Source organism: Quercus robur, chromosome 10 (assembly GCF_932294415.1).
Source record: "Quercus robur chromosome 10, dhQueRobu3.1, whole genome shotgun sequence".
NCBI lineage: Eukaryota > Viridiplantae > Streptophyta > Magnoliopsida > Fagales > Fagaceae > Quercus > Quercus robur.
This window is the reverse complement of record NC_065543.1, coordinates 36378324-36402832: the sequence shown is the minus strand read 5'-3', so window position 1 is coordinate 36402832 and position 24509 is coordinate 36378324. Positions and strand designations below refer to the sequence as shown.

Below are 24509 nucleotides of genomic sequence, written 5' to 3'. Positions count from 1 at the left end.
TGCAAAAAAATAACTCAAAAATTCAGATATTAAAACTTCTGAAAGACCAAAAAATGTTAAAGAATCAAATAATCACTGCTTATAAATTATTGAAACAAAACAAAATATATATGACTAAACAATAGAGAAAGATGAGTTACATTCTAAAGAATAATTTTAATTATTGCAAACTTTTTTATCTTGTAAAAACCGGTTAAAGAGAGTTTGGTAGTTCATATACGAAAATTACTTTTTGAAAAATACATGAAAAACCATAAAATATATATATATATATATATATATATTTTTTTTTTTTAACAAAGTAGAGGAGAATAAAATAACATAAGAAGAGCTCATACCTCTACTAGGCTTTAGAAAAAAATATTGGGGTTTACTTTACTTTTATAGTGTTCATGATTAATCTCGCAAATTTGGAGATAAATTATCGATGTTTGAGTTTGAGTTCAAGTTAGACTTGTTAGAGAAATAGATATATATGACTAAACAATAGAGAAAGATGGATTACATTCGCAATAATAATTTTAATTATTGCAAGCTTTTTTATCTTGTAAAAATGGCTAAAGAGAGTTCGGTGGTTCATGTACGAAAATTACTTTTTAAAAAATACATGAAAAACCATAATATATATATATATATATATATATTAACAAAGTAGAAGAGAAGAAAATAACATAAGAAAACCTTATACCTCTACTTGGCTTTAGAAAAAAATATTGGGGTTTACTTTACTTTTATAGTGTTCATGATTAACCTCGTAAATTTGGAGATAAATTATCGATGTTTGAGTTTGAGTTTAAGTCAGACTTGTTAGAGAAATAGAGTTTCACTCCTAGTTAAGTTTGAGTTAAACAAAAATAATTTTGTTTAAAAAAAATGATAATGATGAGTTTGAGTTTAAGTTGGACTTGTTAGAGAGATACTCTGTTGGACTTGTTAGAGAGATAGAGTATCACTTTTTGTTAAGTTTGGACTAAACAAAAATAGTTTTATTTAAATATTATGCTGACGTGGAAAATTGTGAGAATTTCAAAAGTTTCAGTTATATATATATATATATATAAGGGTAAAATATTATTTTGGTCTCGAAATTTTACCAAAAGTTTGTTTTTCATTCCTAAACTTTAAAAAAATCATTTTTCATCCCTAAACTATTAAAAAATTCATATTTCATCCATAAAATATTGAAAAGGTTTTATTTATGTTTTAAAACTTTACTAGAAGTTTGTTTTTCATCTCTAAATTATTGAAAAAATTCTTTTTTCATCCTTATTTTTGTCTCTATACTATTTAAAAACTCTTCACAAAGTTTAGAGATGAAAAAAGAACTTTTTAAAGTTTAGGGACCAAAATAGTATTTTACTCTAATAACAACAACAACATAGATAAGGAAAATTCTTAGGTACTCTTGAAGCATGGAAAACCGGTGCGCTCTCCTTTCACATTCATGGTGGACCTTACCATGAATGTGAGAGAAATAAGTATCATTTTCTGTGCTCCAAATAACTTCTAACATTATTTTTTAATGTTAAAATTGTGAAATGACATCGTTTTAAGGGAGTTGATGGAATCGATTATGAATAAAACAACTAAAGTGACCACATTATCAAATTAATGGACTAAAATGAAAAAATAAATAAATTTATTAGGTGAAAATGACAATTGATCAAAATTATATTAAAGTGTGTTTTGCCAAATTTTTGTGTCATGTATGATGGTTAATTTTCATTGCTTATTAAGCACTAGTAAATAGTAGCTATTTTATTTATGTCTTTATTGTGTTTTGCTAACTTGTAAGCAAGGGTGTGCACGAGTTGGGTTGGGCGGGGTGGAGGGCAATATTTTTAACCAATGGCGGGTTGGAAAAATTCCAATCCGCCGTCAATCCATCGATCTATAAATCTAGTTGATCGGTTGAAAATTTTAACTATTTTAACTCGGTTGGTTAAGCAGGTTGGACAAGTTGGCAAATTCAATTGACTTGAATTTTTTTTCCCTGGAGAGAGAATAAATGAAATTATTTCAATTAGGATAATTGTTTTCTCCCTCAAATAAAAGAATAAAGAAAAAAATTGTAATTTTTATTAAAAATAATTACAAATATTACATTTTTTTTATTAAAACATTTCATAATCTGAAATTAGATGTGTACATAGAGAAGAATAATAATAAAGTATTAGAGAGTAGTTAGAGTTTATTATGGAAGAGAAATGTGAAAATGAAAAAAAAAAATGAAATTGAAAGAGATGAGAGAAATAAAGTGGGAGTGTGTGTAAGGTAGAATTTTGCAACATGACAAATTACATAAAAATAACACACACACACATGAGCGGATTGGGTTGTGGTGGGTTAGTGATATTTCAACCTATTATTCAACATAACCCACTAAAGTATTTATTTAACCCACCTAACCTAACTCGCCTCACTTAATAGATCTACATGGATTAGATTGAGTCGATGCAGATTGGACAGGTTGGCGGGCCTTTTGATTCAATCTGAAGACTCAAGGCTGCTTAGGATGAAAACTCAAGCTAAAGAGGACGTGTTCTGGGAAACCAGCACTGAATCAGTCATGGAGGTGGGTCAGTGGCTGTTGGTTGGAGAAGGATGTGTGAAGCAGGAGGCCACCGTCTTCAGCGGAGGGCGGCGGCGTCGCCAGTGCTAGGCCTTGGAACTGTTCATTCTCTCGTGGTTTGTAAATCAGATTGCAAATGGAGATTTTTTGTACTGGGTTATGCAAATTTGAATTGGAATGGGTCTAGTTTCTTTCTTGTGTAAATTTAATTTTGTAATTTTTTAATAAAAAGAAATGACATATCATTTAAAAAATGTCAAATCATTATTTCGTTAACCATATAAGTAACACTACTAATGGAAGTTAACGGAAAGACTTATATTGCTCATTTTAAAAACTTGAGGGACCAATTGTGTATACTTAAAACTTGAGAGACTAATTGCACGCATAGGGTAAACTTTAAGGACTAATAATGTAGTTTCACCTTTTAAATAACAATGACAAGTGGTAGTGGATCTTAATATCCACATTTTATTTAGTTAGTGGGTGATGTGACAATTTTTCATTAGAATAAAAGGAAATTCTAGGTAAAAAAATACTGGATATAAGCCAAACCTATATGAAGCCTTTTATATGTAAATATTAATTATTAATGTGAGTTCTAGTTAACTCAACTAGTAAAGTCTCTAATGGTTAAATAAGATATAGGGTTAAATCCTCGTCTACACTAAAAACTGATTGATGTCTTGGTTTGATGATAAAGAGTTATCATTAAGAGTGGACGTTATAGATTAAAACTTATTCTCTCAAAAAAAAAAAAAAGAATGTAAATATCAATTAAATAAAATTTATTCTTCTAAGAATTTATCATCCTTATTTTCAGTTATACTAATAGTTTTATTACCGTGGTGAATAACTAATCAATATCCCATAGATGTTTTAGGATATGCAATAATGTTCCTTTGAAATGGATTTACTATCTAATTTACCTCTTGTACTGTCGTTAGGGTTGGGGCCAAGGATATTAATGTCTTTTACTAAGCTAATACACCTAGTTCATTTCAGCCTTGCATGTATAGGCACCGTTAGAATGTTAAGGGCAGCATCAAAGGCACACCTTTTAGTCTGGAGTGCCAGAATAATGATTAAATTTATTATTAATTAATGACTTAGGTTTTCAATAATTTCATAGTCACCACCAGGAGTTTTGTAGCTCAACTAACATGTTTTAATTTTTCAAATAGGGATATTCAAGATTTAAATCTTTATTCTCTAAGTTCCCAAAATAATAATATTACCAGACCATAATCTAGAATTAATTCAGACAAACTCCAATTCATAGGCATGTAATACGTTGTACTAAGTCATTACTTAGAATCATAGTTATACAACTTAGAGTTGTTGTGAATTACACGTTAAACCATAAGATAGCAATGCCATAATTAATACACAAAACAATAACATGGTTCCGCTAACTTCACGCCTAAACTCACAGGCAATGCTAACCCAAATAAATCATTAATAACAAGAATTACAACTACAAATAAACTATTTGTGTGTCAGTAGTTGTGTATATATAATTCTATATATGCCAGGATATAGTCCCGTGCATATGTATGCGAATAATTAAAAACAATCATAATTATATAATTCAAATTATACATTTTGTTTTGAGAAGATGTTCAAATTATATATGATATTAACTGATATTACCTTACACTTTTTTAAATTATATATTTTTAAAATATGTAATGGTTTTTCATTATATATATAATTTAGAATTTAATTGTTTTAGACTTTTCGGTTTTTATACCTAATAATTCACTTGACACAAAATTTTAAAACTTAGATGGACACGTGACGGAAAATTGGACTCCAATTGAAATCCAATTTAGAATCTAATTGGATTTGGGCTTTTCGATTTTTACATCTAATAATTCACTTGACACAAAATTAAAAATTAAAAAGGACACATGGCGCGAAATTGAGAATCCAATTAAGATTTAATTGGGGTTTCTCTTTGAACTTTTATATATATATATATACATATTATAAAACTCTCAAACAATAATGGACCCAAAACTTTAATGCACTCAAAGTTGCCCTTGCACTAACACACTAGACAAAGCTTAGTCTTTAATACTCTTACACTTTTGAGTGTGCTTGCACTATCATACTAGACAAAGCTTAGACTTTAACCCTCTGAAAAGACAAAGTTTTGATTCTAACTCTCACATATTTTGTACGACATATATATATATATGTGTGTGTGTGTGAGTGAAAAATAATTTACCTTCTAGTGTTTGGTTAGTGGTTACAACTTTGAAAATGTTAAATATATTGTGATGGTGGTAATGGTTATGGTGTGGCCGTAGTAAAAGGCGATAGTGATGACATAGAGGCATTTCTGAACTCTAGACCATGGTTTTAAAAACTGAATTGGGCATCAAACCCTTTTTTTTTAAATTTTCGGTTCAACCCCGGTTTTTGCCATGTTTTGACCGGTTTTGGAGGTTTTAACCGGACCAGATTGACTCCGATTCCCGATTGAATTGGTCGGACCGACCGGTCTGGTCCGATTTTTAAAACTATGCTCTAGACCGTACTCTTCGAATTCAATTTTTCATTTCAAGCTAGTAATAGTACTTTAAATTTCATTTGGAACAAGGTTAATTAAAATATTGTTTCCTACTCAAACAAGAATAAATTTCTTTTCAACACTTCGAATCAAATTCACCGAAGTTATTACTTGTTCTAATGTATAAAAGTAAAGCCATGATATTCACTTTAAAAAAGAGAAAGATATTCTCAAAGTTATAAAAAAATCCCAAAACATTAAAACTAAAAACATGATATAACACTATAACAGACATATTCCTCGTACGCATATTTCCTTTTAAAAAGAGAAAAGAAAAGATAGAGAAGGATATAATTCCCATTATTTTAAAAAGAGAAAAGAAAAGAATATAATTCCCATTATTTTAGATTTTGTTCTACTACACTTGTATTACTTGTAAAACACAACTTATCTCCAAAGAAGTCTAGAGACACAAAATTTTGATAAAAAAATTTGGCATCTACTAATGTGATAGATATTAGTGGTAGGTAGAAAAAAAAATGATATTAATTGTGAGCTCATATAAAAACTAGTAAAAACTTAACAACTCAATGGGTATGAAAAAAATTGTCAAATAATCCTTATTTACTTAGAGTATTCGTATCAGTTTGTAAAAAAATTTCTATTTATTTTAGTATAAGAACTTACTTTCGATTTTACATATTCACTTTTCAAAACACTCTATATTAGATTATTTATTTTACACTATATTTTATTAAAATATCTAAATTTCTTGATTTTTTTTATTGTTTATCTTTTTTCACACATAACAATTGCAATCCACTTTCTTCCTTTATCTTCGTGATACATAAAGAAAGAATACAAAATTAAATATAAAATAAATAAAATCAGTATAAATTTATATAATTATTGTAACAACTTTATAAATTTACACAATTTTAGTTAGGACGTACCCAAAGAGCCCAACCCAAAAAAAAAAAAAAAAAAAAAAAAAAAAAAAAAAAAATCAGGGTAAGTTGGGTATTAAAGGCCCCCTCCCCTCCAAGACCATATCAGCCCAGGCCCCAGCCCATCATGGAAAGATACGCCGTTTAACCTAATTCCAAATTTAAAAAAAGAAAAAAGAAAAGAGAGACAGGCGACAGACAAGAGAGACTGAGGTATAGAGAGACCGGGAGATAATCAAGCATCAACCACCGGCGACTTATCCACCGACGCCGCCGGCCTCTCCAATCTCCATCCCAATTTACCCAATTTCAAGTATTTGCTATCTCTTTCAAAACCTAATACTGATATGATTTTTCTCTGATGCTCTTTCTCCACACCATACTTTTACAGTTTGTGTGAATATTTGATTATAGTGTGTGTGTTTTTTTTTGTTGTTGTTGTTGAGGATGATTGTGAATTGAATGTGGGAATAATTGATCTGTGTATCTGTGATTGTGTTTGTGAGTCTGTCACTCAGAGACTGAAAATCATTTTTGCCTGTAGTTCATTCTATCTGTTAGACTTTAAGGGTGGTCCAATAACTAAAACCGGCCCAAAGTTCAAAAACCACGATTCCTTTCCTCCTCGTCCAATTCACGCGAACAGAATCCGAACCACAGCAATAAAACCTGATCCTTATCTCTCTCTCTTTCCATCGGGTTAGGGTTTTTCAAAAACATTGTTCATTGTTATTCGTTTGCATATGCAGACTCAAATCCTGTAGTCCACCATGCCTACTGTCAGCATTGGAAGAGATCGTCTTTTCGAGGCTCTTGGAAAAACTTACAGTCAGCTCTCTCTCTCAACTTCCAATCACAAATTTTTTTATATTTAAATTCGTTTATAGGAGATGTTGATCACGTTGTGTTGGTTTGTATTGAATCAATCTCAACAGCGCAAGAAGAGTTCGAAGAGCTTTGCTTCAGTTTCGGGATTGAACTCGATGACGTCGTAAGCGCTTGCTTATCTTTCTCTTTTTGGCTATTAATTTTGAAATGCTTGATTTCTCTATTTTAATTATTATTTTTTTCTTTTTTTTAAAGACTACTGAGAAAGCAATTATGCGGAAGGAAAAGCATTTGGATGAAGAATCTGATGGCGATGAAGAAGTTATCTACAAAATTGAAGTACCTGCTAATAGGTATTTTATTATTTAATATACAAAAACAAAGAACTTTTCAATTCATATATATATGTATGCATGTATCTATATGGTTTTTTGTTTATTTGGGCAAATCCAAGTTAAAGTTGCTCTTTATTATCTCTTAATAGAAAATTAGATGTGCAGAATTCGAATTTTAGCTTCTGTATAAAATGTGTCCTAATTTTATGAAATTTGAATTTTAAACTTCTTAATTATTTAATTTGTGTTTTATTGTAATTTTCAATTAAATAATAAAAGTTAGATTTTTTTTGGAACTATAGAAAACTGGATACTAAAGAGTTTATTCCAATTCTATATAAATGATAGATAGATGATTTTTTGAAGAGGGTGAAAAATGAGGTGGTAAGTTCAAATTTCAAAGGAGTGTGTAACTTATCAATAAAAATGAAAGAAAATACTTTAATATATAGATTTGCTAAAATTTATATTAGTTTTTATGAGAGGGCTCTAAAATTGATTTATGGATACCATAAGAAAAGGATTATTCACATCAAATGTGAAATGTCATCAATTGGATGATTCTTCTTGATATATCTGACCATTTATGGACTAGTTGTGCATAACTTGGCTGAAGGAACTTAAACTAAGTTTTTACTCATTGATTCATAAGTTTTCATAACTACTAGTAGTTTGGCTGTGCAATATATGGATTAATTAAAAATTACATGTAAATATAAAAAAAAAATTTCTATTATTGTTGGAACTATCTCAAAGTTATTGAGCAAATTGAAGCTTTGATAGACTTTCTTCTAGTAAAATAAATAAATTACTTGATTCTTTTGATAATAGAATTTTAGTTTAAGCAAAATTTTTAAATTTTGAAACCTAGTTGAAAGAGTTTTACCAAGATTAAACTATCCTAACAATTAATAAGTCACTTGATATGTAATCGAGTTTAATTTAAGGTAAACTATCTTAATAATTAATGAGAATGTAGCCATTTGTTGCAAAGCAAAGATAGCCACCTGGATAGCCACTTAGCACAACCAAAACTTCTAATATCCAACTTTTATTTTTTCTATAGTATATATATGATGTTATTTTCACCAATAAATTTTACTTTTATTACTTTGTTATTATAAGTGATGTGTATATATATATATTTTGATAAGTAATAAGTTTATTAATGGGAGTGTACAAGGGGTCAAACAATTCAAGGACAAAAATTACAAGAATCTAGAAAATCAAGAAAAGAAAAAAATGATTGGTTTCGTAAAGCAGCCAACCAATCCATTAAAGTTCTAAAGAAAAATAACTTGATGTCTGGTATGGATCTCTCGATATCTTCAAAGCACCTACTATTTCTCTCCCTCCAAAGACACCACAATAAGCAATGGGGAACAATCAGCCAAATATACCCATTTTGATGACGACCAAATCTTAATTTGCCCTGCCAACATGCTAGAAGCCCCACTACAGATTGCAACATAACTTAGCTTACTCCAAACAAACCAAACACCATAGACCATAGGTCCATAGCAACTTCTTCTTCTATTTTTTCCCTTTGGAATATTTACTTCATACCAATTACCATACTACTATGTCTTCATATTCTTAGCTTATTCATGAAAAAAAAAAAGTATGATACAATATATTTGTGGTAATTGTTACGTCACTTTAGTAGTTGATGTTGAACATAGTAGACTAATTCTTAAAGACTTGTAGTCCATAAGTGATTAAATTATTAACTAATATTAGTAATTTGTCATAGGGCATTATGTCTATTTGAGATTTAAGAAAGGGTATTACATGGAAGTACTCATTTCTAGCTAATCCAAAAATTAAAATGACTTGACTTACAATTTTTGTGTTAAATTTGCAAAAGTAGGGCTTATATAAATGTTATATGAATTATATAAAATGTTTTATATCAATTTATATGATAATTTGATTGTGTGATTGTTGTATTTCTCATTAACAATTATTTTTAAATTTATTAAATTATTTTTTTAATATATGTGCTTCACTTCAATCAGGTGCGCACTTTGCACTTTGCGCCTAGGCTCTAAGAGGCCTTTGCGCTTATTGGCTTATGTGCTCACTGTGCTTTTACCAACACTGTTTTTGAGCTAACTCAATGTGGTTAATTAATTTTTAAAAAACCTTAGGAGTTAAGAGATTTTTATTTAATTTTTGTGGAATTGCTTGCTAGAATTTTTTTTTTTGATTATAAAAATTATGAGAGCAATATTAATTATACTCCTTTGATATACATGCACAGATATGATTTGCTTTGCCTTGAAGGGATTGCTCAAGCGCTTAGAATCTTCAACGGGCAGCAGGAGATACCGACATATAAAGCGGCTAACATCAGTACAAAATCAATGCTTAAGATGCATGTGAAGCCAGAGGTTATTATCTTAGAAATTCACTAGTCTATTGTGGAGAAAAATTGCCCCTTAAATGACCTAGTTGATTCTATGGTATTCAAACCCATTTTCTTTTTTCCCCTTGCAGACGTCTTCAATTCGTCCCTATGTTGTTTGTGCTGTTTTAAGAGGCGTAACATTTGATACTGCAAGTTATAACAGCTTTATTGATCTCCAAGACAAGCTTCATCAGAACATTTGTCGGTAATGAATTCTGAATTCCAGATTCACTTATCATTTGTAACTTGGCATACTGTGTCTTCTAGCTGATTGCACAACTGCAGATTGAAACATTTTTGAATGATTAAAAGTTAAAGATTTTTGCTGACTATTGATCATATTTTTCCACTAAATCTAAAAATGAAATGGTTAGTCATTTTTGGTTCTAGTTTTTTCACAGTTTGTTTCAAGGTTGATTTGCATGGTTTATGCATGGGATGTATAAACAACATGGTAATAACAAATAATGCAAACATCAGAATGTATAATGGTAATCTTATGAAATATTCACAATGGTTTGCTTAAATGCATGTGGTTTTATATTTACTCTCAATTTTTATCTAAACTTTGAAAGATATATTTGTGCCTCCATGCTGTCTAGTAGCCTTGCACTTTGATGTAGGTGTTTATGAGTTGGGTTTGGTTGGGTTTAGTATCAACCTACTATGCAACCCAGTTATGTCAAGTTGGGAAGTTAACAACCAGTGCTTACTGAAACAAGTGGATTACCAACTGAACATTGTTTTTTTTTTTTTTATAAGTAAGAAGAAAATATTATTAATGAAAGAAAAGCAAGAAAAATACAATGAGTTCACGGTAGTGAACGAAGGAAAAAGGAGCAAAAAGACAGAAGCAGCCCCTAAACATTGTTTTCAGGTTGGCTATTGCATCTGATTAGTTTTGTTAGCTTGGTAAGTCAACAATGACCACAAAGAGGACTCTTAAGGGGGGCGGGGGAGAGAATTGGAATTAAAAGAGGGAGAGAGGGGGCTGATGAAAGAAGCAACAATGAGGGTGTTGATCTTTTCATTGTAATAGGCAGCCCATGGACATGGCTCCCTGCACAAACTCATCGAAGATACAACTGCATGCGTGTCTATGGTGTGTCAGTTGATTATTATTATTATTTTATTTTCAAAATTTTGACCATAGTTAGGACATGATGGTTGCGACACAATTACTAGAAAATTGAGTAAAAAAAAAAGATGGATTTGAAAACCTGGCACATGTCAGAACTGTTGATAAACTCTATTTAGTTTTGGAGGGCTGGGGGGAGATATTTTCATTTAAAGATTTAACCTATTGAAGATGGGCTTAATGCCTCGAAAGGTTGATGGGATGGGAGAAACAAATTAGCTAAGAGAGGTAGAGATGACACTTATGAGCTCTAGCTTAAATGGCACTCCCTGTCTTAGTAATAATAAGGTGGAGGGTGAAGTCGACCTACCAATAAAACATAAGGAAAATCTTTGGATTTACTTTGTCTTCAGTTGTTGTGTGTCATTGAGTCAATGGTCTTCAAATTAATTTTCTTGATCATTTGACATCTTGTCTAAAGATTTGTTAAAATTAGCAAAAGAAAAATGATGCCTCAAAGCTTCTGTAATGACTACCTACATCATGATACATAATTACATTTCAACTGTATTTACAGTATCTTTCCTTGAACCTTTTGCATGTCCAAGTGGATAGCAAAACACTGGCATACACCTGCTTGAACCAGGTTCATTTACACAGTCAAAATGTTCTTTATTGGCTACAATGATGAAAGGCTGGGGTGGGTTAAACTATGTTATCCATGGGGAGATTTTTGCTCAAACATATGTTATATGTTATCCATGTGGTACTTATTTATCAAAAAAAAGAAAAATGTTATCCATGTGGTACCTTCACAGCTCATGTTAGGATAAAATTTCTTTGTATACACTGGACTAACAAGTAGTAATCATGCGTCTTCGCAACTTTGATTCTGATGCTAAGCTGTATTACACCTATCACTGTCTTTATTATGAGCAGAAACTTGTTTTTTCTGTGCCATGTTCTGGCTAACCTCATATTGTTATATGTCCAAATCGAAGTACTTTCGTTGTATTACTTATCCAAAAAAAAAGGTACCTGCATGGTGAACTTCTGTAGGATGTAGAGTTGTTTCAATTGCCAAAATGTTAAAAAATTGTTGGTATAAATACTATTAATTTCCTGTTGCTGCAACCTTGGTTTGTTGCAGTTGTTGATTGAAACTAAAATGGGGTTGGCTCTGTGAATTGTTTTACAACTACGGAGCATCTGTCATGTATCTTTTTCTGCTATTGTGTGTGTGTGTTGGTGACCCCACTTTAGTAGGGCTTAGTATTGTTTGAGCTGAGTTTATATTGCTTTGTCTTGACTTTATGTTAATTTGTTTAGTATCGTTTTTTTTTTCTTTTGACTTTTCAATTGGAAGGTTCTATTAATATTTTATGTAATTTGTCTTTTCACATGCTTGCCTTTAACATTTGTTTTAGGCGAAGAACCCTAGTAGCGATTGGGACTCATGACCTGGATACATTACATGGCCCTTTCACGTATGAGGTAGGTTTTCTTAATAATAATTCTCCTTTCTCATGGCATGTTACATGTTTTCTTGGTGTTTTGTATCATTTGGTATTGGAGTAGGAATGAAACTAGTTTTGAACGTATGGGTATGGTAGTTCTTTCATTTGAGTTCCTACCTTTGTAGAAGGAAGAGGGAAGTTCCATTTCCAAGCCAAGAGTTTTTCTGGACTTACCAACCCTCTGGTCCTCCAACACTTAAAAAGCTGCATATGGAGTGGAAATAAAACCGTACTGACTCTACCTCCCTTATGAGTAGTCTGTGTGGCCTAAATATGAGTTTTGAGTTAGGAACTTCTTATTCTGAATGGTTGAATTAATTTATTCCTCAATATTTTTTGGCTTTTCTGATCCTATGATAGTTAAATTGGTTTTTATATTGTTAGTTTGAGGGTCTTGAAGATATTTTTTGTTTTTTTTTTTTTTTTTTGTGACTGGCTGTGGGAGAGTTTAATAGTAGTTTGTTAAGCATATCCACAAACATTTTCTGCTTTGGCAAGTTCTCTCTTTCTCTCTCCCTCATATTTGTACTAGGTTGTTGTGCTTAAATCTGCTTTGTGCAAATGTTACTCGTAGGCTTCATGAAATGAGGTAAGACACATTACTGCATCAGTGACTCACAAGAATCTCTTTATTTCAGGCTTTGCCGCCGTCAAGTATAAATTTTGTTCCACTCAAGCAGGTAATGTTTATATTTTTAATTCAATTATTTACCAAGGACATAGTTTTCTGTTGTTACTTTGTCAGCAGGACTGGTACCTGATAGGGTCATGAAAAAAAAGATTTATGCTGGAGAGACTGAATGTCATTTTATGCTTCTGATTAACAGAATGTCATGAAATGCCTTACTTAAAGACACTGTAAAAGAATGACTTTTTCATGTAAAATATAATTCCAGGTTGTCTAATGTGGTTAGTTTGGCAGGAATGTAATAACCGTATCTTTGAAGATAATGAGAGATCCTTATATCTTTTAACACATCTTTTTGGTACTTTATTTCAGTTGGCTCAATTTATTTCAATTTCTGCTGTCTTACAATCTGTTAGCTTTAACTTGAGCTTTTTGTATTTTTTCATGTCTAGAGTGCTCATCGTCTTGAACACGATGTTCTTTTTATTCAATAAAAGTATTATTACCTATAAAAAAAATACGGAGTATGGAACCAATCTGGTTCCCACTGGTGTATTGCTTGACATCTAAGCTATCCTTTCTTCTGGTATGATATTCAATTATCCAAATCAAAAGTATCGAATCTCGTGGTAGACAGTTTCCCGAAGCAGATAGTTTTTTCTCAATTGTGAGCCTCTTTGTTTTTGTTTTGGTGACCTTTTTTTTGGTTGTTTTGGCATACTTCTAGTTTTTGCGTTTCCCTTTGCCAATAAGATTCAGTCTGTAATATTAGCGAATTAACCTTCATATTACTTGGTTATGAGTTTCACTTTATCTGATTTATTTGAGCACTTCCTGTCATACTGGAACTTCCCATACTTTCGTAGATAGCAAAGGTTTATGTAAATTTGCTTCTCACATTTTATATCTTATTTTGTTCTTTTAACGGAAAAATAATGAAGTCAATAAAGAATGTTTGAACTGATTGCTTGTAACTTCGTCTTTTGCAATTTAGGAGAAGAACTTCAGAGCTGATGAGCTGATGGAGTTTTACAAAGTGAGTCTTATATTGAGACTTTTTTTGTTAATATACCTTGACTTTGCAATATTAAATTATTGTAATATAGTCTTTGTGCATAATTCTCAGGAGCTTGAATATTTTATTTTACATCGTTCTTGATGGTATAATTGTTTCATTTCAAAATGTTTGTTTCACTGATTTGGCAGTCAGATTTGAAACTGAAGAAGTTTTTGCACATAATTGAGAACTCACCAGTGTTCCCTGTATTGTATGACAGTAGAAGGTATGATAGTTTCTTGATGTGTTTGCAAGTATAAGAATTCTTAGCTCTTTTACTGTACAGTTTATTTAAATTGCTGCTATTCCTTTATTATTCTATCAATTTCTTCCTCTTTTTTACTGTACAATTTATTGAAATTGCTGTTATTTAAATTGCAATTATGATGGTTTCTTGATGTGTTATTTTTTATATATTATTCTATCAATTTCTTTTAAATATTGTATTGGTAATATAAAGTTTGATGCATTAATGTTTTATTTCCCTTTTTCTTTCCTAAATGTATTTTACTATTTTTTATGCAGAACTGTTTTGTCTTTGCCTCCTATTATAAATGGGGCGCATTCAGCAATCAAATTAGAGACGAAGAATGTATTCATTGAATGTACTGCCACTGATCTGACAAAAGCCAAGATTGTTTTAAACACAATGGTAGGCAATTGAGATGTTCCTGTTCAAGTTTTTTTTGGATTGGAGATCTGATTTGTAGTAGTTTAATGAATGATCTTCCTCTGTTCTCTTAGGTGACAATGTTTTCAGAATATTGTGAAAGAAAGTTTGAAATTGAGCCAGTTGAAGTGATATATTCTGATGGCAAGTCATATATCTATCCTGATTTATCTGTCTACAATATGGAAGTTTCTCTTTCCTATATTACTGGTGCAATTGGAGTGCCCTTGAAGGCTGATGAGGTATTGCAATATCTGTCCAAATAATTATCTACTTTCTTGATTAATGAAAGTTTAAATGTGTCATTCAAGGTGGTAGTGGTGGTTGCTGTTTTTGGTGTGTGTCTGTGCTTATCTATTTATATTTAAATTTATTGGTGGGGTTGGGTAGCATCAATTTTATAAAAACTGTATCATACATTGAAAAGGATCGTAAACGGTAAATCACAGAATGTAAAATGAAGCAGAATGAATATATCATAAATCTTTACTTAATGTGACATTGGATATATAATTTTTGAACATCATAAATTTCGATCTAGTAAACTTGTAAATGAAATATGCATTAGACACCAGATGAAATCAATGATTTACCAGAATTTTCTAATCAATCTGCTTCATGATCGATTCATGCTAGAGGGCCAAGATGCTTTGATTTGTTACATTTTTTGTAAACAAAAGATTGAAGGGTGAAAAATAAGAGATGTCCACACTAAAAAAATTAAAAATTTGAGATGACTTTATAAAATAGAAACAGATTAGAGAGGGAGAGAGAGAAATTGTTTCAAATGCAGGCCTCAAATGCTCGTTTATGTAAAATGGGCATGGAGATTGGACACTGCAGCCAGCAAACGTTGCCAAAAAAACAAACCCTTAATACACCATACAGCTGGCTGCTTTTTGATGTGTTGTAGCACATGGTCAGGTAATCCCAAAAATTTTAAATAGATATTTGCTGGTACTCCCAAAAATTTTACAGCAAAACACATTGATCCAAAATCTTTATTCTTGTAGACATACTGTAAATGATCACTTAAACGATATTTGTAACTTTTTGTAGCATAGTATTTATCTAGAAAAAAACTTTGGGTAGCATAGTATTGTTTGCATGATATACTAGAGGCTGCTTTCACTCCAGTTCTTTATGTTGCTTTCACTGTTTGCTCTTTTTATGCGTTGCTTACTGGCAGCTTATATTTGTATATTTTCGGTCTGTTTCTTGTTTTTACCATTCCCTTTTCCATTCATGTTTTAGTTGAATGCTTACAGATTTACAATTGTTAAAAGGATTACTGATTTAATCATAAACTGTTCTTCTGTAATGTTGGTGAGGAAACATTTAAGCTTTGAAATAACATTCATAATTTTATATTAGACATTTATATGTGTTTTCTCTTTTGACATGTTGAGGCAGATATATCTTTTATAATATAGTTGGCCGAATATTCTTTTAATTGGTATTAAGTTTCTCCCATGATGGTAGTATCCTTGATAAGTGCATAATTGATGACGTTGGAAAATTGCTTGAGGTATTAGTGTTCCCTTTTGAGTTTTACTGTTGGCGGATTTGACTGTTCTTGACTCAATGTGACTTTTCCTATGCGCTTCATGGATACCATGTAAGATCCCTTTGTAGGTAATTTCTTATTTTTACTAGGATTATCTGATTATGTTCATCCACCATTTTTTTTAATCTAAAAAGAAACTTTTTGACGATGTTTAATCAATTCCATGGATGGTGTTGATGACCAAATATGTACTTTTTTTTGGTGTTTTTTGGGGGGGGGGGGGGGGGTCACAAAACGAGTGAAAAAGCCAACTGTGTACTTGTTTGAGCACTAATCAATCTGAAATCTGTAGAGCTTAAGCTTGTGCTGCATGCTCTAAGAGTTGCAGGTACATCAATGGGGTTTTGTGCTATAAATGTGGTGCGGTGGTTGGGTCCACCCCAAATTGAGCTTGAGATCAACTGTTTGAGCTTAATTTACTTAAAAAGAGGTTTATTGCAGCGCCCTGACTGTGAGGTCATTTGCAATGTACACGATCTACTACTAAATTTTGCAATTCAGACCTTGAGATTAATCTGCAACGTTCATTATTACTGAATTTTTAGTGTAGGGTGCATGTTGCAGGCGCCTCCTTAGTTGAGGGTGGGTGATTGCCATTAATCTATTTTTTTAGATCCTAATTTAAATGCTAAGGTGGACACTACAAATTATTTTTGAAGCATGGTGTTGATATTAGCATTTTGTAGTTTAGGATGTGTGTGCACCTTGGTATACTTGTTATTAACTCTAAAAAGTTTCATGTATAACAAATGCGTATTACACTAAAGAAATGCCGCAATTTAATTATGGATCACATTGATTGCTGATAACGAAAAATACACTTGGGGGGCTCAGATGCATGCCTTGTCGGTGAAGAAAGAAGTGATGCCTTTTCATAGGGTTCAAATCTAAGGACACTGGATTGTAGTGTGACTGTGAGAGCAGTAGCATTGGCATGTTGTGGCAGAGTATGTCTATGTTATTAGCTTTGTTAGTCTTAGCTTTTAAGTATATGCAAGGCTAGAATTCTTGTTGGTAGATAATGTTTTGTTACCATAAAAGATTAATGTTTCTATTTATTATAACTTCTACTGCTCTAGGTGTCAGAAATAGGATTGTAGGAACTTAATGGAAAACTTAATCTGGTAGTGAATTGTAATTACTGGCACAGGTGCAGATATTGCAAGAAGAAAAATGTGCAGTAAGTGAGAAGAACATGAAGTGGAGGATAGAACCACATGGGCAATAATGCTTGAACAAACCTTAATACTTCAATTTTCATTAACCAAAGTCTATCATTGTATTTATAAAAAATCAGATCTCTTTTTGTTTGGGTATGATGGAGCATGCTAATAGACTCTTATCCTTCCTATTATGTTAGAATTGGAACTTTTCATGGTGGTACTGCTAGATATAAGGAAGTTGGGAGTAATAAACCAAGCTTAAGGCCATAGTTATAGGGTCAGAACCAAGGCTAGGCCCACTGTCTTCTGATTTTTTTTGTCAAATTCTTCTAAGTAATTTTGGTTCCTACTAATGTTAGCATCAACGTCTGGCCAACATATTATCAATACAAGCATACTTTTTTTGAAATCTTATACTATGGTAGGAGGGATGGAAAGTAGGAGGATTTGAGAGGGGAAAAGAGGAAAGAGAGGATTCTACCTCCCTTCTATTTTGTTGACAAGGGGAGGGATGATGCAAGTGAAATTCTGGATGAGGGTATATTCTTAATTTATTCCCTTCTATCAAACTCTTCCTTTTTTAGTATATAAAAAGCCTAACCCTTCTCTGCCCCGCATGCTGTCAGATTTTTATGGATTGGAAATGGTGGAGCTGATGGGATTCATTCTTTCCCTTTTTCCCCCTAATCAATCAGAGGCTTTTTTTTACTTCCCCTCTCCCCTCCCTCCAAATTAACACGGCATTAGATTAGCAATTGTGTTTGTTCTATCATGTAGAATGTAGACACTTAGTTTATGTTTAATCAGGGTAACTGAATCATATGCAAGGCTTAGCTTGTTTTTTGCATTATCTTATCGCTTTCATTCTCTTTCTTTCAGGTCACTGGTTTATTAAATCGGATGCAATTGCGTGCTGAAAAGTCTCTTTCAGATGATAATGACTCCAAAATTACTGTATCTGTACCCCCTACTAGAAGTGATGTTCTTCATCCATGTGATGTAATGGAGGTATTTTTGGTTCTAGACCTGCGTATTTTTCTGATGTGTTTATCTGCATCAAATATGTTATGACATTCATACTTGTATTTTCATTGACAAGACATTTTTATTGCTAAGGATGTTGCGATTGCTTATGGGTTCAATAGTGTGAAAGATATTGCAATTGCTAAGGGTTACAATATCTCAAAGGGCAGAGCTGTGTCTTTGAAGCCACTGCGCTTGGAAGAGTTTAGTCATATTATCAGATTGGAGGTACAGAACAGAGAACACTCATGTATATATTCAAGTTAGAATAAGAAAAATAAGAATGTTGTGACCTTTTTTTGATTAATAATTCTATTCCTTGTATACAATCTTCTAAATCATTCTACTTGTTTATCTCCCCCTCCTCTTTTACTGTAAAATTTTCCTATCAGATGGCAATGTGCGGATTTACAGAGGTCTTGTCATTTATTTTGTGCTCACTTAATGATAATTTCGCAATGTTAAATCGTGAAGATGATAAATCAACTGCGGTGATTATTGGAAATCCTCGTTCCTCTGAAAATGAGGTTTGTATTCTCAATCTTTTGTGCTTAAATATACTCTGGCAATGTGGGATTTGTCTAGCATGATTTTATGAAGGGTATGAATGTTGCTTGTGATTGTTGTAACTCCTATCAATCTGCCTTTTCTTCTAATTTTGTGTTTGTTTACTCTACTTAGGATTTACTGAGTTTGTCTTTGGTCTCTCTCACTTTGACATATGTTTACTTTCTCCTACTTCTTTTTGAAAGTTTATTTTCTGTCCTTGCCATTATTCATTTTACTCTATTTGCTTTAATCTACACTTGACCACATTTCATGAACTCCTGCATTTCCTCTTGAAGCTAGTTGTGATTGAAGTGGATGCATTTGTTCCTAAGTTGCCATCAAAGTTTCTTTCCTGATCTAGTCCCCCATAGATTCCATTTTGCCATTTAAGTGCAGCCATTTTCTTGCTTGAACTAATTTAAGTGCAGGATATTGAAGTGTGTCTAGCCCTAATATTTTGCATAGTTATGTTAACTGCTTGGCTTAGTCTATTTCAGCTGTCCATACTTATCTCATGTGTCTCTTGAAGCTTTTAATGTGCAAACTAAATATTAAAAAATATCGTACAACATACTTTATATTATATATTATATTTCCTGTTTCTTTATTTAACTGAATTCTGACACGTTCCTCCATTTTGACAGACTGCTCGGACCAGTCTTATGCCCGGTATATTGAAAACTATTGGACAGAACAAAGCCCATCCGAAGCCCATAAAGGTACGTTGTAGTTTCTCAATGGACCATGTTAATAGAAAACCACATTTGTAAAAATATGAATGACATTTTAGATCTTTTATGCGTATCTTCTCATTACATTAGAGTGGTGAACATATTAGAAGCTTATATGGTTCTTAGAGGCCTTGTAAGTGGGTTGCCATATGCCAATAGTAGTAATATTTCAACATAGGGATGTTAAAATGATCAGAATTGTCTTTATATTGTTAAGTGGGGTTTCAAGGTTCTTTATTAAAGTATGGGTGGCAATATATAATGCCACATGATAATATTGCCAATACCTTCTGGCTTCTTCTGGCAATATATAATGCCACATGATATAATTAGAGTGGTATTAATCCATGTGTTGCAATATTTCTTGCAAATTTGGGGCTGTGATAACTGATACTCCCTCTGTCCCAAATTGATGGTCCAGTATTTGATTTTGGGATGTCCCAAAATTTTATCTAGCTTCTAAAATTAATACCCATTAATTTACTATTATGCCACTGCTAAACACAAGCACTTTAAACGAAATTTTTTTTGAGAACTTTGTTTAAGGGTAATTTTGGAAGCTGCTATCTTCTTAATTAAGAGACAAGACAATAAATGATCCCTTAAAAAGTTGGGTTTCCTAAACAAGACCAACAATTTGATTCAAGCATGCTGATTCCTGCATTTTTTTGTATATTTAATGAAAATGTTCCCTTAATTCTTAATAAAATTATCCATTTTCTTTTCAAAAGATGTTCCCTTATATCTAATTTTGGCTTTAGATTTTTGAAGTGGGTGACATAGTGCTGTTGGATAATACTAAAGATGTAGGTGCAACAAATCGTCGCCACCTGGCTGCACTATATTGTGGTGCTACTGCAGGATATGAGGTATATTGATGTCAATGTACTCAATTTGGTCATTACCATTTGTATATCAAGTTGCGATTAAAGAGTGAATCAGCACAATTTTATTTTATATGACTAACCTTTTTTTGTTATTATTTATCATTTGAAAACTTGGTTTTCTGGTACTGCATAATTTATATTTTAAGTAGACTTTTTGGATTTTTTTATGTTTACTTTGCACCTGAGTTTTGAGTGTCGAAACTGAGTATTGGTTATGGCTACTCTACATAATCAAGACATGGTTTACTCAGATACTCTTTCTGTAAGAAAACTCTCAAAAGTTAGTAGACATATTTAGATCTTAGTTTGCCCCAGTTGTTCTTGTTGAACTCTTCTAAATTTGTAGATCATGACTACTTAAGATTATCAACTCGACACGAGATAGACTTAGTTTAAAATCTCAAAAAAGGGAGAAAGAATAACGAAAACTAGAAAGCATTAAGACATTAAATGCAAGTGTAAAATATAAAATTAATCCTTGTAGTGATCCCATGTATGGCTCCTATCATTATCCTGTTTCTGCTTTTACTAGTTTATTACTTTTCAAAAAAGAAGGGTAGAGGAAAAAGGAGGTTTGATAACTGCAGATCCTTCTTTTTTGGACAAACACCAGCCCTTAATACAATTGAATCATCTCCTACAATGTTTTCCTTTGTGTCTTTCTATCAGTCCTTGTCTCTAGATTATGCTATCTGGCTTGCCCACTTCTTTTTTTCCTCCAACGTTCCTACACGGTAAATAAATTGGTGAATTTCCTTATGGGGTGGTATAGGGGAAGATTTAAATTTCATCAGGTGGATTGGAATTGGGTCCTATATGGGGTTTAGGGGGTAAGAAAATTGAACACTTAAACATGGTAGGCAAAGGCTAGTCAAGTGCTTGCCTAAATGTCCAGGTGGGTTACCTTTAGAGCCTAGGCGAGGAAAGGGACTCAGGGTTTTTTTTTTTTTTTTTTTAAATAAATTATTATTATTATTATTTTTAAGAACACCCAAAAGATTATATTGTTCTTTTTGTTTCTTGGTAAATTGGTTCTGTTTTTTTAAACCTTTCAACTATAATGGGCAGGTAATTCATGGTCTGGTGGTGAGAATTATGCAAGTGATAGGGCTTGTTCCACCTGATGACAATACAACATACTACCTAAAGCCTTCTGAAGTAAGGGTTCATCTCTCTCCTGCCTATTGATGTTTCTTTTTGCTACTTTTGTTGGGTGATGAATTATTGCTTGATTTCTTTTGAAGGAACCTGAGTTTCTTTTGGGTACACAAGCTAGCATCATTTACAAAGGAAAGCAAATAGGAACTTCTGGCATTGTGCACCCTGAGGTAATTATTATTCTTTTTGACCTTGTGTTCTAAGGATTATATACTATGGATTAATTGTTGCAGCATAAAACTGCCTTGTTTTTGCTCTAAAAAACTCAGTAGCTTACAGAGTGCTTTGACAGTTGTGAATGTGCTTATAGTTTATTGAAAACCTGAACTACATGTACTGTATTGTAGTTCTGTGATAAACTGTTTGGGTTTGCATTATTTTTGAGGGACCCACAATGGACATACCTGTGAGGTGGAATTCCCTACCTAAGTATTATTTTTTGACATTTATTCAGCAGTTGCTGCATGATGTATTACTTTACAAGACAGGTCCACAATCGCCTATATGGACTTGATAATTTTGGTTCTTCCAACTTAGGGATGTATGCGCCTATGTGGTTGGTTTTCAGTTTTTGCTAAATAGACTCAATCTGTTTGAGAAAGTCCCAAACTGATGCTGATCAGTGAACCGGGATCCTCCAAAAACGGAATCAACTGGTTTGAAGAATGGGAGGAAATACTAATTAATTATATTTTAAAAAAAAAAGAATGGGAGGAAGGACATATGTGGAGGTGGAATTAGGGACGAAGGACTGGATCTGAGATGGTGGTGCATAGATCAAGGTCATTACAGAGCAGATCTGAGATGCGGATTGGGGCTGTGACAAAGCAGATCAACACCACATAGAGCTTTGTCCTGATGGAATGAAAGATGTTTAAGGGATTGAAGGATGGGATGAGAAAATTGAGGCTTATCATCTTAGAGAAGAGAGATGAACTCGAAAGATGTAGAGGGAGGCTGTGACAAGGTGAGAAATGAATGGTGGGATACCTAGGGTATTGCACTGTGTGCAATTGCTCTCAATGGCTGAGATTGAGAGTTAAAAAAGAAACTTTTAATCACAACCCTTGAATTAAATAAGCTTAAAATAATTAAAAAAGTGAAAAGTTAAAAAAGAGAAAAGTAAAAAAATTGAGAGTAATGAGGGGTAATTGCACCGGTGCAATACCACAGGATCCTAATCCTATCTTACATGAATCTTTGCACCTGTCAGGGTGCCACCTAGTAGTGGGGAGGCTTGGAGTTGTAGACTGTTGACATGACCTAGACCCAGACATCCTGGGTTTGTATCCTCACTAAAAGTTCCCTTGGATTGTCTGATACAGAAGGCCTTGTCTTGTTAGGTTCCATGTTCTTATAAAAAAATTAATATTTTGTAGGCATATAGACCATATTCTGAACAGATGTTATTTGGATTTTTTTGGTCCTCTTTCTAAGCTGAACGAAAAAACTGACATGTCGAAATTGAACAGTTGCACCCCTTACCCCTATCAGCCAACCTTTTTATTTCCTCTTAATTCATATTTAGGATATGTAATATTTTACTCTTTACAAGCATGCAAGTAATGTTTTGCGATGAATTTCATCTTTTCTGTATTTGTATCAGAACACTATTTTGTGTTAGGATTTCTTGCAATTGTTTTGTAAAGTCAATTGTTGACATCGTTTATCTCCTTTGTGGTTATGCACAATGACATTGAACTTATTTGAGAATATGTTATATGTGGCTTTCAGGTTTTGAACAAGTTTGACATTTCCGATCCTTGCTCATATTTTGAGCTCGACATTGCGTGCTTTTTGTAGGATTCTATAACAGCAGATGTATGTATTTTCAATCATTTATTCCTCTACTCAACTTTCTTAGGTTTTTACTAAATTTGAATATTTATCATTTTATTTATGATTCCAATGCTCTATATATGTTAATAACTACAGGTACTTTGGCCTCGCATCCTGTGCTACATCATTTTGCAGCTTATCTTTGGTCTCTCAGCAAAATACATGGTGCTCTTGAGTTTGGAGCAATGCTAGGATGAGGGGGAAGAAATTGTTTTCAGTTGCCCAGGATTGGGTCTTGATATAATATAATTAATTAGACATATTTAAGGATTTTTTTTTAATGTTTATAGTTGTTTGTCTTGTGAACATCGTAAGCTATATATTGTTGGCAAACTAGTATATTGATTTTGATTAGAAGATTTTGTAGCCCTCTTCACAAGCTGGATGGATGCCTTTACTGGCCTTGAATACTTTGAAGGGGCTTTAAGGTGGAGAATTAAAGGTATACTTTTGTGTTACGTACATAATGTGGCCTTTAGAATCGGTGCCTTGTGTAGTGGTCTCGAGGCCAGGAAAGTTTATAGGTGTGCACAGATGTAGATCCAATGGAATATGTTGGAAAAAAACAAACCTAAAAGGTTCTAAAACCTAATTATGTTTTTGTTGGCTTAGATCGAGTAAAAGTTAACAGAGGTATAAAACTAACATGACCATCTCTTTCTCTAAAATAATAATAATTATATTTTTGACATTGTCATTTTTATTTATGAACCCGTAAAGCTTTTAGTAAGAAACCAAAAATTAGGAATGAGTTATTCACAATTCTCTTTTGTTATTTCACGTGACATATCCAACATTCCCCCTAACCAACATTTTTATTCACGCAATTGCATCGTTTAAACTTTAAATTTCAACTTTGCACTGAACACCTTTGAAGTTCAACTTTGCACTAAACACCGTTTAAAGAAATAAATAGACGGCTCACACTAACACAATTTCACTATTTAAAGATATAAATGGAAAGTTAGAATGAGAAAAGTTAGTTGAGACAGAGCAAGAGGATTAGAGAGACTTGTTTTCTTATTAAGGTTT

The 24509-nt window shown here is 32.4% G+C and overlaps 1 protein-coding gene across 2 annotated transcripts; it reads left to right on the top strand.

The window, feature by feature from the left end:
- Positions 1–6163: 6163 nt before the first annotated feature.
- LOC126701403 (phenylalanine--tRNA ligase beta subunit, cytoplasmic) lies at positions 6164–23935 on the top strand. Of its 2 annotated transcripts, none has more exons than XM_050399481.1 (21): positions 6164–6350; positions 6787–6865; positions 6973–7028; positions 7121–7218; positions 9464–9593; positions 9700–9815; positions 12116–12182; positions 12844–12885; positions 13828–13869; positions 14040–14116; positions 14416–14542; positions 14635–14802; positions 18170–18298; positions 18407–18541; positions 18706–18840; positions 19507–19581; positions 20355–20462; positions 21549–21638; positions 21725–21808; positions 23373–23459; positions 23574–23935. In XM_050399481.1, exons 2-20 carry the CDS (start codon positions 6808–6810, stop codon positions 23439–23441), a joined length of 1806 nt encoding a protein of 601 aa, XP_050255438.1. In that variant the 5' UTR covers positions 6164–6350; positions 6787–6807; the 3' UTR covers positions 23442–23459; positions 23574–23935. The 2 variants fall into 2 exon arrangements, with proteins under 2 accessions (XP_050255438.1, XP_050255439.1); XM_050399482.1 differs by having other exon boundaries at positions 23373–23463.
- Positions 23936–24509: the final 574 nt, after the last annotated feature.